Here is a 13,469-nt window from a genome sequence, read left to right as displayed (position 1 = left end):
AAGAAAAAAAATTAAGTGTTCGAAATGACGCAAAACAGCTCCAGCATACGAAATTAAAGCACGCACAAAAAGAACAGAACTCCCGCTGGCGCAGTTTCATTCAGGGGGCGCGCGAGCACTGCGAAGGCGAGAAATTTGAAATGCATTGGGTGGCAGCAGAGAGCGGATAACGGCGCTGCAGCCCAATATGGCGAATCACTGCTCTCTACTTCCGGCAGCCTTCACATTGAGTGGAGCGGCTTTAGTTCTTTTTTTTTCTGTCCGAACTCTCACTTCCGCCAGGGAAACATTTGTGCACAGTCCAATAATTGCCGATGTCCTTGTCCAGGCTCGCAGGACGCAGCCGCCAACCTGCCCTTGCTCCAGGCTCGACACGTGACGCACGTGGTAAACGCGGCCGCGTCGTCGGTACCCGACTACCACGAAGGCAGCGGCATGACGTACTTGCCGCTGCTGATGCACGACCTGCCGAGCTACGTCATAACCCGCGACACCATCGACGTCGTGTGCGACTTTATCGAACATGCGCTGTCCACTGGCGGGGCTGTGTTCGTCCACTGCGTAGCGGGCATATCGAGGTACAGTCGGCATTCCGCTGCTGTTACCCTTTGCTTTAATTCGGCTACGGCGCGCAACAGACTATTGGAGGTCGGCGGTCACCTGTGAAATCGGGTTTAACCTTTTCGGTGCAAGGAAATTCAGTGCTGGGCATTTCTTTAGGAATGCTTCGCTCCACGGACCGTAGGGACGTTTCGGTATACGGTCGAACCTCGTTATAGCGAATACTGATATAGCGAATTATCGGATATAGCGACCTATAAGTAGGCAGTTTATTTGGTCACGCTTCATTTCAATGACACCCATTCTTTTCATAACGAAACCGAAACCTCGAGAGTCACTCGATATCAGCTATAACAAAGAAATATTTGGTTACCGCGAGGCTCAAAACTCGACAGCTAGCATAATAAAAGCAAGATTTAAAAGAAGTATTTTAAGGCCCTTTATTGCGTGGGCACTGAAAAACTTAATTCCCCTCAGACCGTGAAAAGCCACCAGGTGAAGGCCACATCCTACTTCAAGTAAATAAGAAGGCCGGCCTGTTTTGCCGAGCGAACTTTGTTCTGTTGTATTTTCACGTTTTCACGTTCCGGTCAGTTTAGTTTGAAATGCCACAAGCAGACAGATAAGGACTGCCTCATTTATAGTGGGTTCGAAGCCTAGAACTATGGGTTTTTATCTAGGATTGTTGCGCAAACCAGATTGCCGATTTATTAGAGCCCCTTTTTATCTCTATGGTTATAGCGAATATCGGAAATAACGAACTAACTTGCTGCCCCAACACTACTTCGATATAACTAGGTTCGACTGTGTCAACATTTAGGAATATCGACATTTCGGTACACGGGCATTTTGGTATTCTGACTTTTCGGTGTAAGAGAGTTTGGGTGTTTCTTACCACGAATCTATTGTTACAAGGGCGAACTATATGTACCAACGATTGTGGCAGTCCTTTTGAGCCACTGAGCCCTTCGTATCAGTGTATTTATACATGCTAGCAGGCATAGAGCTGGACTAGTTAAGGAGAACCACCACACTTCAAGAGAATTCCCTAGGGCTCAGCTTTACCACAATGCACCTCACAGACCAATCTATGCTACCGACTATGAAGTTTTGGCGAATCATCGATGCCGAGCTCACGATTGGACTGAAAAGTGTGGTCGGCGCCGTGGCACCACGCAATGCATGCATGACGCGTTCCGAGTTGCGCAGTGCTACAGCCGCAGATCGCATTTTAACACGACGGTGTTTTATTCCCGGATACATCAAGATTTCACTGACGTTATATCCGTCGCGGAAATGACGCCAGTACAACGAAGCAAGCGGCTTGTAAAGGGGGCACCCCTTCACGCAGGGTCTTCTTGCGGGGAGGCAACCTTTATTACTAAAGAGTACGTTATACTTAGGGGTGTTCGTTTTCGGGATTTATATTTCAACACGACAGTTTTTTTTGCCGGGATACACCAAAGTTTCTCTGACGTCATATCCGTCGCGGAAATGATGCCAGTACCACGAAGCAAGCGGCCTGTATAGGGTGCACCCCTGCACACAGGGTCTTCTTGCGGGGAAGCAACCTTTAGTACTTGATTTGATTGATTGTAGGGTTTAACGTGCCAACGCAACGCAGGCGATGAGCCGCGCTGTAGTGGAGGGCTCCGGAATAATTTTGACCACCTGGGGATCTTTAACGTGCGCCAAAATTTCGTACACACGGAAGGTCTCGCTTTTCGCATCCGTCCAACCTTTAGTACTAAAGAGTTCGTTGTACTCAGGGTTGTTCGTTTTCGGGCTTTATATTTTAACACGAAAGTGTTTTATGCCGGGATGCGCCAAGATTTCACTGACGTCATATCCGTCACGGAAATGACGCCAGTACAACGAAGCAAACGGCCTGTAAAGGGTGCACCCCTGCACACAGGGTCTTCTTGCGGGAAAGCAGCCCTTAGTACTAACAGTACGTTATACTTAGGGTTGCTCGTTTTCGGGTTTTATATTTTACCACGACAGTGTATTATGCCGGATACACCAAGGTTTCACTGACGTCATATCCGTCTATCCGTCACGGAAATGACGCCAGTACGCCTTTGCCGAAGCAACCCGCCAGCAAGACGTCGCTCACCAAGCACACCCACACGATTGCCGCCGACCCGCAAATCATGCTCAGCTGCAGATTTCGCTGCACATTTCGCTTTCGTATTTTGCCCGATTCCTATTACAGAGGAATCAAACGCAGTTTTTTTAGCCAAATAGTATAATCTTCCCCGTCATTTACCTAATTTGTTTTGTTGATTGAATGACTTGGTCAATAGAGTGCATCGTAGTGAAGCTGGACCCCGAGATATTCTTCCAAGGTCACCATTACTTTTTAAAGGGACTCTGCAACACTCCCGATAAGCGCGCTTACTCTTTCCTGTACGTCTGGAAGCACTGCAAAAGCTATAGTTATCGCCTGTACAGAGCGAAAGTGCATGATTTGCTAGTCGCAGCAGTTACGCCTTCCATTTCCGCTTTGCTTTTGTGACTTTCTTTTTATAGTGGTTGTAGAGTACTTTTTTTGCTGCAACTAAAAAAAGCGGACTAATAGCCGCTACACCGCGGTAATGACGCAATTCCAGCGTTCGGAGAACGCAAAGACCAGAAAAGACAGAAAATTTTTCTAAGTGAGTTTCTAAGTTATCTGATGGGCATAGAGCAGTAATTTTTGGCTAATGTACTTTGCGACCCCGTAGTCTAGGCACTGGATGTGTTGCTTGATTACGCTCTGCGAGCATTTAAGATTTCGAAAAGTTAAAACAAAATGCTTCAAGGTCGCTAAGAACTGCATGAAAAATTGAACTTAATAAGGCTAACGTCCTGGGCACGTTGGTACTCCATTGCTAAATAAATTAATGGCGCTAAAAAGGGGGACACGGATGCCGTGTGTGCCTGTCCTAATTTCGTCCGTGTCCCATTTTTAGCGCAATTAATTTATTCAGCAATGAAAAATTGGCCGCATCTCCACTCCGTGGATGATGGCCAGGGTGAAGAGTAAGGGGACTCGAAATGACATCCAAGTTGCGCCCCGACCGTCATTCGATTTGAGCCGTGAGTTTCACCTTAATTATTCACTAAATGAAACTGCAACTCGCGGCTCAAATCAAATTTCGCTTGATTTTCACTTGATGGTGGTGTGCGCACGGATGGACGCGGACGGACACTGGGAGGACCTAAGGTACTCCGTACCGCTACAGGCGAGGGAGTAAGCCGTTCGACTCTCGGGTACTAACTCACGGTCGTAGCTCATTGGGTGAGACGACTGACACTAACTCTGTCTGGTCTACCAGACGCAGGATCGAATCCTACCGGTGCCTGTGTAATTTTTTTGCGATTGTAAATGCTATGCGCATGGACGCGGACGGACATTGTGCGGTCCTAAGGTACTCCGCACTTAAAAGAAGAACTTCGTACGGTGTATGGAATCCCGCCCTCCTCCTTCGTGGTGCGCGCTGCTCGTGCAGATCCGGTGCTCTGGTGGTGGCCTTCTTGATGGTGAAGCGTGGGATGAGCTTGCAAGACGCCCTAAACACGGCGCGCGCCGCTCGACCCGTGGTAAACCCCAACGACGGCTTCATGCAGCAGCTCGCCGAGCTCGAGAGAAGCTTGCGACATCAACAACAAAACCAACAACACAATGACGACGACTCGGATTCAGACTGATGGTGCCTTCACCTCAGCTGGCGGGCATCGAAAGTAAGGACGCAGCTGCCGGAGTCAGTTATCGGAGGAGTGGGAATATAACACTTTATGAAGCGGCTGTAGCCGTGAAATGTGCCAAAGCTCCAAGATTGAGACATTGAAAGTATCCGAACAACATAAGTAATGTTGATCTGCAGACCTAAGCAAAATACGAATCACTTTCTATTCATGCAAACAGCATTACGCACGAGGCAGACAAAGGGATGAAAATGCGCAAACTTATTATTATTGTAGCGTTAGTTAGTCAGGTCGACGTTATAATACACCTGGTAGATTAATCCAGATATTAATTATTAGTACCAACACATAACGTAATACCCACCCGGATGTCACTGGTGCACCAAACATTAAATGTGTTATACAGACCGCGCCGAGTCTTTTTAAACTGTTTCAGTTACCTGCCGAAGTTTTCAGAGATTTCTCACACCAGGTGTTGTATAAGCTGGCAACGAAACTACCTATAAGGAACACACGAAAATTAAAATCGGAGTTTCACACACCGATCGATACGTTGGGGTAATGAGGCGCGCTGTAGTGACTGGTTGCTACATAACAAGTTTTACTCCTTGGTGTCCTTTAAAAGAAGCCTAACGACAACATAGTGTTTTGGATTAATGAAAAGATTGCCACGATGAAAAAATAAACGCACCAGGCTTAACGTGAAGTGCACTTCACTAGGCGATATATTTGACCTGCCGCAGTGGCTTAACGGTCGATTACAAGGATGCGATAGTATCGCATCGTATGTCCTAGCACATCATGACCAATTAAATGCGCCGGCCATCTCAACCTATCTTTGTCTGAGGCCGAATTTGTGGGATGCGCCTGCCTGTGCATTGGTCCCGTACACGTGACCGCGGTGCGCTAGAGGAACCGATGCGATGCGTGAGTGTCGCATTTATGTAAACGCGCATTTAGCTGCTTAGCCCAAGTATGCGGGTTCAATCCCAACTGTGGTGCCCTCTTTTCAGATGGAGGCGAAATGGGAAATAGCCCGTAGGTCGAGGTTTCGGATTACATTAAAGACTCTCAAGTGGTCAAAATAATCAGGATCCCTCCTCTACGGCGCGCCTCACAGCCCAAGTATAGCTTCCGCGTGTTAAACCCCATAATAAATCAGGCTGCATAATTACGGAAAACATAGACAGGGACGGGACAGCTTGAGGCATTCCCCCGCAGTTGCCGAATGATGTCTGTAAGCATTGGGAAAATGCCTTGGAAGCAAGCGCGAATTTGATCAATGATCTGGTGAATGACGTCGCACCATCCCTGCATGCCTCTGATGCGTCCACACGCCCCTGTAGCCCGGCAGTGCGCTGTCAGAACTCGAGATATCAATAGGAACTCTGGTCTAGTCGTTTGCTTCCTCATAGAAACATTCAACGTTCAGTTGGGCTGCAATTGTCCGTTGTTGGCCATGTCCAAGTGCAGGATTGAGGTTCATCGTCTGAAGTAAACACGGTACCCGTGGCCACGCCGTTGCAGAAGGGAAACGCTTCACCAGGGTTGGAATTTTCAGTTTTGTCCATTTCATGTTCGTGTCAATTAAAGTGTCTCTGTTTCGAGCGCGCCTTAATTGACAGAGGGCAGACGACACGGGTGTGACGCGAGACAAGCAGGGCGGGGTGTTGGTTTCTGTGCACTGGTGCAGCTCCCTACCGTCTTGAAACGCACCTGTAATTGACAGTTTTGAATTGAATACAGCTCAGAATTCCAAGGTTTTCTACACTCCAAGAAGTCTCCGTCTTCAGCACAATGCTCTAGAATTACCAAACGAAGTGGTTTAGCGTGCGAATTCGGCGAATGACGTGGCCGAGCATTCAATTTTAGTGAAAAAGGGCGTCTGCGCTGGGGCGTTGCGCACCGCAGTGTGCAAAACGCCTTGCACACCTTGCGTGTTGACCCTGCACGCATGCATCTTTTAGGAGCGAAGTCCCTTAGGGGCTGGGGCTGTTGGCGCCTCCTGTCGTCGTCCTCGTCGTAATCGTCGTGGTAATTGTCATTTCATGTAGTCATGGTACTAAAACACCGGGAAACTCGCTTACGCCTCGCGGTAGAACGTAACGCGTACTAAAAAAAAAAAAAAAAACCCGGGGCACTTGTTTACGCCTTGCGCTGGGGCGCTTCGTAACGCGTACTAAAAGCAACACCGGGACACTCGTTTATGCCTCGCGGTAGAGAGCTTCGTACTTCAAATACAAGAGACTTTTCCAGCAAAGCTGTATACACCTATCTCCCAACGGTTTTATCTCCGTTGGCAAAAACGCCTAGGCGCTAAGAATACGCTCACACACTGCATGCCTCGCCCCTCCCCAGGTTTCACGTTAGTGGAAATGGCCCGGGATTGTTCAGTCAAATCATAGGTTGGGCTTCGTCATTTGTCGAATTTGCACACTAGCCCATTTTCGTTGGCCATTCTGGAGCATTGTGGTGAAAACGCCCTGCGGGGATTTTTACTGTGCATGCTGACCGCCAAGGGCCCATTTCCGATTCCTTCCGGGCTGCGTGCCTTGGCATATAATTAGCATATTGACTGGTTTAAAGCAAAGCTCTCTACCTTTACCAGCCGACAGCTCTTCCGCGGCGTGCGGGACAATTAACTCCCAACGCGGCGGAGGTGATAGCGGGGGGCGGGGGGGATGGTTTCACTCACGGGGCACACTGCAGATGGCGCGGCGAATTTACCCATTGTTCCCCGAGTGGAGGTGACTTCTCGCCGGCAGGCGCGTCCGCGTTACGGCTTTGTCATCTGCTTTAGCGACGGTGGTTTTGGGCCTGTTTTGGCGCAGCTTCGCGTCAATTGCGCGCTTCCTTCGCACGGCTTGATTAACTTGTTCGACAGCACCTCCTGGGTAACCCGGACCTGACGGAATTAAGGGATCGTACGCCAAAGATACGTTAAGGATTGGTTTGCAGGGCGGGAAAACAAAATGTAGAGATCACATACAGACATCTGGCCGCTAGAGGAACGCTACCTTGTGCGCACTGCTTGCCACGAATGATACTCCGTTTTAAATGCAGAGCATTTCAGTAACTCACGATGTCACCCGCGTTGACGTCCGTAGTCGTAGTCCGCACCCCTCCCCCTACACTATATAAAAGAAAATACTATCCGGCGCTAGGTTTCGATCCCTCGACCCTGCGGGCGGAACGCAATGTACATGGTGCTCTACCCACTGCGCCACAAAGCCGGCACAGAATGGGACGCTACGGACGCGCCTTATATCCTTGACTCATTCAAATTACTGCTGACGAGCGCTCTCTCGTCAGCAGTTGCCACAAGTGCAACAACATTAACGTAACGCAAACTACTTAACGTCGTGCGCCCCCGGAAATGCTCTGCATTTGATCGTGCCCCTCGCGAGGGGGATGTTTCGCACTAGATCGCACTTCCACTGCTCTCTGCGCATGCGCCCCGTCGCTATAGCAACGGAGGCGCGTCGTCTGCTTCCAGGACACCGCGGCGCCAAATTGAAACGGGTGGTGAGCGGTGGTGCCGCACGCCGCTCGTCGAAACGCGCCGTCGGAAGCGAGAAACGTCGTCGCCACATCTACGATCGAGATAAATAAATGCAAACGTAAAGCGCCAGACATTCGGCGCATTTACCTCATCCTAGCCATTTCATCTCTTTCTCTTTTCTTTTTAATTAAGCGCCTCACGAGATCAGTACGTGGGGGCATTCGCAGAAACTGCCGTCGATGCGGATTTGACAGTGCTACGGCGGCTCTGCTCTGTGGTATTCCTCCGACGGTCACGTGCTCAGCTTTGTTCACACAAAATCCACAAAATTCATCGTTTCGCGGCACTCGCTGAAACCGAAACTGCGACTGGCTGCATTGAAAATGCTTCTAATTAAACAACCGTCGCACGTTGAAGAAAATGAGGTTTCTACAGGTTATAAGTAGGTCACTAGCTACTTATCGCAAAAAAAAAAAAAAAAAAACAAGATGCAAAATTTTTGCGTACGGCTGCGCACGCTATTCTAAAACTCTCTAATACACGCATCGAAAAGGAAGAAAAAGTACACTAGTATGCGAATTATGCAACGAGCCAGAAACGATCGACCATTTCTTCTTCTCCTGCCAACGGTTCTCTTCTATAAGACGAAGATGCTTAGAAGGCACATGTAAACACCTAAGCCTCCCACGGCCTTCTACCCTGGTTATATCATTCGGGGCAAAAGTACTGGGATTCTGACACGGGGATCTTTGCCCTACGTTACACTCATTCATTCTGGAATCAGCCCGTCTGCCGTGTTTGCTATCATTTGGCCCTGCTGGATTCCCCTTGCAAACCTACGCGAGCCTTGCCCACTGCTTCGTCTGTACCACATTCTCTCTCCGTTATATAGTACTTACTTTCTAATTTTCATGCAATTGTGTTTTTTACCTCTTCTTTTACTTCTGTTTATAATCTTTTCGCTTTTATTTCTGTAGTCGTATAGTACTGCTAATTCATTGTAATATTTAAATATCTGTGTCTTCAAGTTGTCCCCAAAACCTACATTGTTTTTTTTTTCGGTAAGGTACCCATTTCCTCACCAATCCACCTGAGTGGGTATGAGCCATCTCATTGGTGCAACCACCACCACCACCTTTCTCTCGTAAACCATCGTTCCTAGATGCGTTCAGTTAGTTCGCGAGAAACCGTCGCATGGGTTCGTTCTTCTTCTGCGATTTGGGTCTTTTTAAATTGGTAAATACCGATTCAGTTGTGTTTTAAGAGGTGTTACAAGAGGGGAAAGAGGCATATGGTTCTGATAAATAGCGATTATAAAAGTTCCCTCAGCTTTCTCGCAATTCTCAAACCATAAATCGGAATCACTAAGCTCACATGCCGAATATCATCAATGCCTGCGCCTGTGTCTCGCGGTGGTGTAGCCCCGAGCTAGCCCATCAGGACAGCTAGGTTCCGCTGCCTCACCCTTCGAAAGACGCTTCTCTCCGTTTTCTTTCTTCCGACTGACAGCCGGGCTACAGCGGTGGCGTCCGCTGCTCTAGCCCGGCCGTGGTCGACGCTACTGCGTTCGGGACGCCGCCCCCGCGAATTCCAGGTAACGGCTTGCAGAATCTTTGGTTTCACTCTTTGTATAGCCACATGCGTGAATTCAAGTGACATCACATGGGAAATTGTTGTAGGTGTCGTTTAAAGCTTTGCTTTCCAGTCACCTTCACAGCGTGGATTGGAGCCAGCTTTTTTTGTTTGCCCCTCATGAAGGTCATAAGAAAATTGCAGTTGGGAAGCGAGCGAATAATTGGAAATGACTATTTTTACGCGCAAATCCCCTTCTAATGGAAGCACTGCTCCCGCCTTTCAAAACTGTAGTGAGCTATGAACCGCAACCCTTTCGAGTAAAGCTAAGTTTCATGCCGTCTTCATGTTTCTTTTAACGTAAGCTGATATCTCGTACAAATATTGGTGCACATATGGGGAAGACAAGCTTTTTGAATAATGCCGATTTTGAAGTGTATGAGCCTTGTGTTTTGTTGATGGATTGTACGCCTACCCTAGTTCCATTTTTGCAATACTCACAAAAAAAAAAAAAAAAAAGGCGGGATTGGGGCCGCGTTATCTAACTCAGCGGAATTATTTTGAACAAGATTTCTGTTTCTAAAATCCACCGAAAGAAAGTGGCCTAGTTTTTCCAATTCTTTTAGTTCCAACTACTTAAAAAACTTTAAATGTCTACAACTGAATGGCCGCCGATATTTGTTAAGCTGTTATTCAGTCAAACGTTTGCTCTTGCTTTAGACTTATCAACAAGATTACCACTTTTATCCTGCTGGCTGCATTTAAATCTGAAATTTATAGTCGCATATTTAAATCAATGTTTATTCTGACCTTCATTGAGGACGGCGAAATACAGAGTTTCAGGGAACAGAGGCCCATATTGTCATACTTACGTGCCTCCGAACGAGCAGGCTGTGAGTCGTTTTGGAATACATGCTTCCAGCTGTGCAACGTACAGTTTTTTTCTTTGCTGGCAGTGCACAAGAGTGCTGACGCATGTCTGTACCTTTCCCCTCGCAGAACAAGCACGCGGATGCGGCCCAGAACTGACCGACGTGCAAGCGATGTTCCTGGTCACCTTGTGACGTTTAGACAGAAAATGCGCGGTGCCGTCAGCGGAAAACAAAAATTCTTGCATATATAGAACAACTACTCGCTCCCCTCCGCGCTCACGCTTTGGTGGGCGTGCCTTGCATGTTTAATACCAATGCAAATACGTAGATGAGAAAATATTCTTCTTTCTAGGAACCTTTATTATTTTATAAAAATGCCACGAACTCTTCATCCTCTTCATTTTAACGTTTGCTCTAAATAAAGATTGTATAATATAATGATTTATCCGTACACGTACCTGTCTTTCATAGCGTGACCAGTGCTTCTATGCTTCGTTCGTGTTAGTGTAAGCCTGCCGGAAGCCCCTCGCAATCAGCAGCCTGATCCACTCGGTGAACTGTGATTCGCTGATGCAGAGTACAGTGTCCAGACTTTCTGCAAGTGCTGGCTTGCCGTATACGTCAATGCTCAAATGTCTTCCACATCCTCAACGCGATGGCCTTCCCTACCAGTCGCGCACAATGGGACCAAGAACGTACACCATTTAGCTGACACGATCAGAGTAGTGACATAGCGGCAGCGTCAATTTGATGACCACGTGATTATCGTCACACCACATGGCACGTGTTCATTTCAGTAAGTCTACGTGCCTTGATACTTGCTTGATTGACCAAACAGACTGCCGATTTTTCACCTTGTGGATATGTAATTCAGGACCAACTGTTGGTTCGTTGCGCTACGCGGCAGTGGCGTCATAGGCGAGGACGTCACGTCGGCAATAGACACGAAGAATGGAAGCAATATTTCCGCTAACCGCTTGCTGTAGTACGGATTGAAATCGCTGCGCATCTGCTGGTGCAATAGGTTGATATATCGCTTATTTCTGTGGTTTACACAGGAAAAAGCAATTGTAACCTATTCCAAGGGTTACGACAAATATGACAACACGTAAGAAGATGGAAAATGAACAAAGACACTCTACGCGCTGTACTCGCAACAAACGTTTATTTCACCTTTAAGGGATATATATGCGTAGAAGAGGAAGGGGTACGAACACAGATGGAAAACCATCAAGTAATGGCCAATGGCCCTCCCGCGCATGGACATGTTGGCATCGACAAAATAAAAATGCATTCTTGTTGCCATAAATTACAGCCCTGCGTGACTTCAGACACCTTTCAAAGAGTTGCGGCTAGCGTTGCTTCATCAGGCATATGTTTATTGACAAGGCGGATTTGTGAGTGCCTCGACGTTGGAGCCAGATCGGTGGCGCTATACAATAGGCCCATGGACCGGAGTTTTATCCCCAGCACAGAATAACGTAGGAGTGGCTGTCTCCTTTATTTACCTGCGGAGAACAGTCCTTAGCAGTTCCTAGGCGGTCGAAAACTGCTCTCGAATAGAAATTCTACGGAAAAACAAAATGCGGCGCTGCTTTGGAGCAGTTATGAGCAGTCTAAAATGACAAAGAAACGGTCTCTTTTATCTGCCCGTTTTAGAGCAGTCATAAGCAGTTTCTGGCAAGTCCAAAACTTCTCTCGCAACAGAAATATTATGGGCAGATATTATACGAAATTGCTTTAGAGCAGTTCAGAACTGTCAAAATGACAAATGAGAGGCCGAGAAGGGACCTACCTCTAGTGCCAGCTGAACCATACAGGACCTGTCGTTCGATATTAACGGCATTGCATGCTCCTTCGAATCAATTTATCATAACAATAAAGAAAAACGGATCACGAACTATGCTGGTTTGGAACTGGAGACCCTGCATGTTGCATGCAGGCGATTGAGCCACTGTGCGGTGAGGTCGCCAATGAAAGGATGCATCGGATGACGCCACAGCGGGAATTCCGAACGACAAACGATCGCTGCTGGCCCAACAATGATACACATTTAACAGAAGAAAGAAAACTGAAGCAAAACAGGAGGGGGGGAAGGCTGAATGCAGACACCTTGTTCACACCCAAACGACGACTACATTTCGTCATGATTTTGGGAATGAAGAGTTAACACGTATCTAAGGCTCACTCCGTCTATTCGAGAACCACCGGCACCACACGGGTGGTCGACATTCTTGACAAAGTGCTCACCGACCGGGCAAACAGTCACGGTGAAGTCCATTGTTCGAACCGCACGCGTCACCCGGCACACTTGGGCGAAAATGCACGGGGAAAATGTGCTGCCGCCGATCCAAACTTCGAGCTTCTGTTCGGAGTCTTCCGGCCGACCCTTCTCGCGCACGCCATAGCCGCCCGTCGAGTGGCAGTATGGTGGAGTATATTCGCAGGTAAGGCGTCACAAAACGTCCCTGAACTCACGCTTGTCTCACCGCTTCCTACGAAAAGACGGAGGAGTCCTCAGGGGTGAGGCATATCAGTGCACATTCGGGACGACGTCACGGCCTCTGTACCTCTTGTGAAGGGTCAGCAGTAGCATTCGGGGACAATGTGGTGCCAACACAGGTGATAAGATGAACATCCTGAGGAAAAATAAAAAAAGGAGATGCACACTTGTGAATACTGCATTCTGGGCTTCCTATCTCTGCGGTGAGTTTCCACTTCAAGCGAAACAGACCTAGCACGTGATTAAAGATATGATAGGGTGAAACATCTAGATCGTATACAAGGCGTATCCTGCAGAGGATTTCCCACCCTATGGGATAAATATGGAGCAGTGTATTCTATACACGGTCACAAGGTTTGTAGCTTTTGCCACAAAATAGTTTCACACAATTAAAGGCTCCATGCACAAAAAGTAAAACACATGAATGAATATAGTTCCGACCTCTGACACCGCGCGTTTAGGTTCGCTTAGTCAACACCTGAGTCTTACTACTGCGATGCCAAACTGTTTCTTTCCGGGGAAGCCAAGTTTCCACTTGACACAATATTTCACAAGGGCTAAGATTTGGGCGAAAGCAGTAGCTAATGTTCATACAACGGCGCGATTAGAGGTTCAAAAAAGCTCAAGTGGCGCTCTTCCTAACTTTGCACGTACGTGATGGAACTATTATTTTAAAGCAAGACCTGTTTTATATGTCTTGTTTGGATATATAAAAAAAGAAATCCAGCTTGCCCTCTTTTCTGGAAGCGTGCCGTTCGGCTTGGCCTCT

At 47.7% G+C, this 13,469-nt stretch overlaps 2 protein-coding genes across 3 annotated transcripts in view; one reads left to right on the top strand and one right to left on the bottom strand.

Annotated features, from left to right (window-relative positions):
• The first annotated feature begins 319 nt into the window (after positions 1-319).
• LOC144170690 (uncharacterized) lies at positions 320-11,205 on the top strand. The gene is made up of 3 exons (XM_077700635.1): positions 320-578; positions 4,056-4,287; positions 10,325-11,205. Exons 1-2 carry the CDS (start codon positions 436-438, stop codon positions 4,252-4,254), a joined length of 342 nt encoding a protein of 113 aa, XP_077556761.1. The 5' UTR covers positions 320-435; the 3' UTR covers positions 4,255-4,287; positions 10,325-11,205.
• Positions 11,206-11,342: 137 nt separating this feature from the next.
• Positions 11,343-13,469, bottom strand: part of LOC144170688 (uncharacterized) — a 20,015-nt gene continuing 17,888 nt past the window's right edge. For both annotated transcript variants that reach the window (XM_077700632.1, XM_077700633.1), the window contains exons 3-4: positions 13,433-13,469; positions 11,343-12,836 (exon numbers count right to left, since the gene is read on the bottom strand). The exon at positions 13,433-13,469 is cut by the window's right edge and continues 280 nt beyond it. In XM_077700632.1, the coding sequence (XP_077556758.1) occupies positions 12,753-12,836; positions 13,433-13,469 (121 nt within the window). In that variant the 3' untranslated portion in view covers positions 11,343-12,752. The remainder of the gene's footprint in view (positions 12,837-13,432) is intronic.

Source organism: Haemaphysalis longicornis, unplaced genomic scaffold (genome assembly GCF_048455015.1).
Source record: "Haemaphysalis longicornis isolate Haplotype H1 unplaced genomic scaffold, Haemaphysalis longicornis Haplotype H1 scaffold_2, whole genome shotgun sequence".
Classification (NCBI taxonomy): Eukaryota; Metazoa; Arthropoda; class Arachnida; order Ixodida; family Ixodidae; genus Haemaphysalis; species Haemaphysalis longicornis.
The sequence above is the reverse complement of the archived record's forward strand: the minus strand, read 5'-3'. Positions and strand labels throughout refer to the sequence as shown.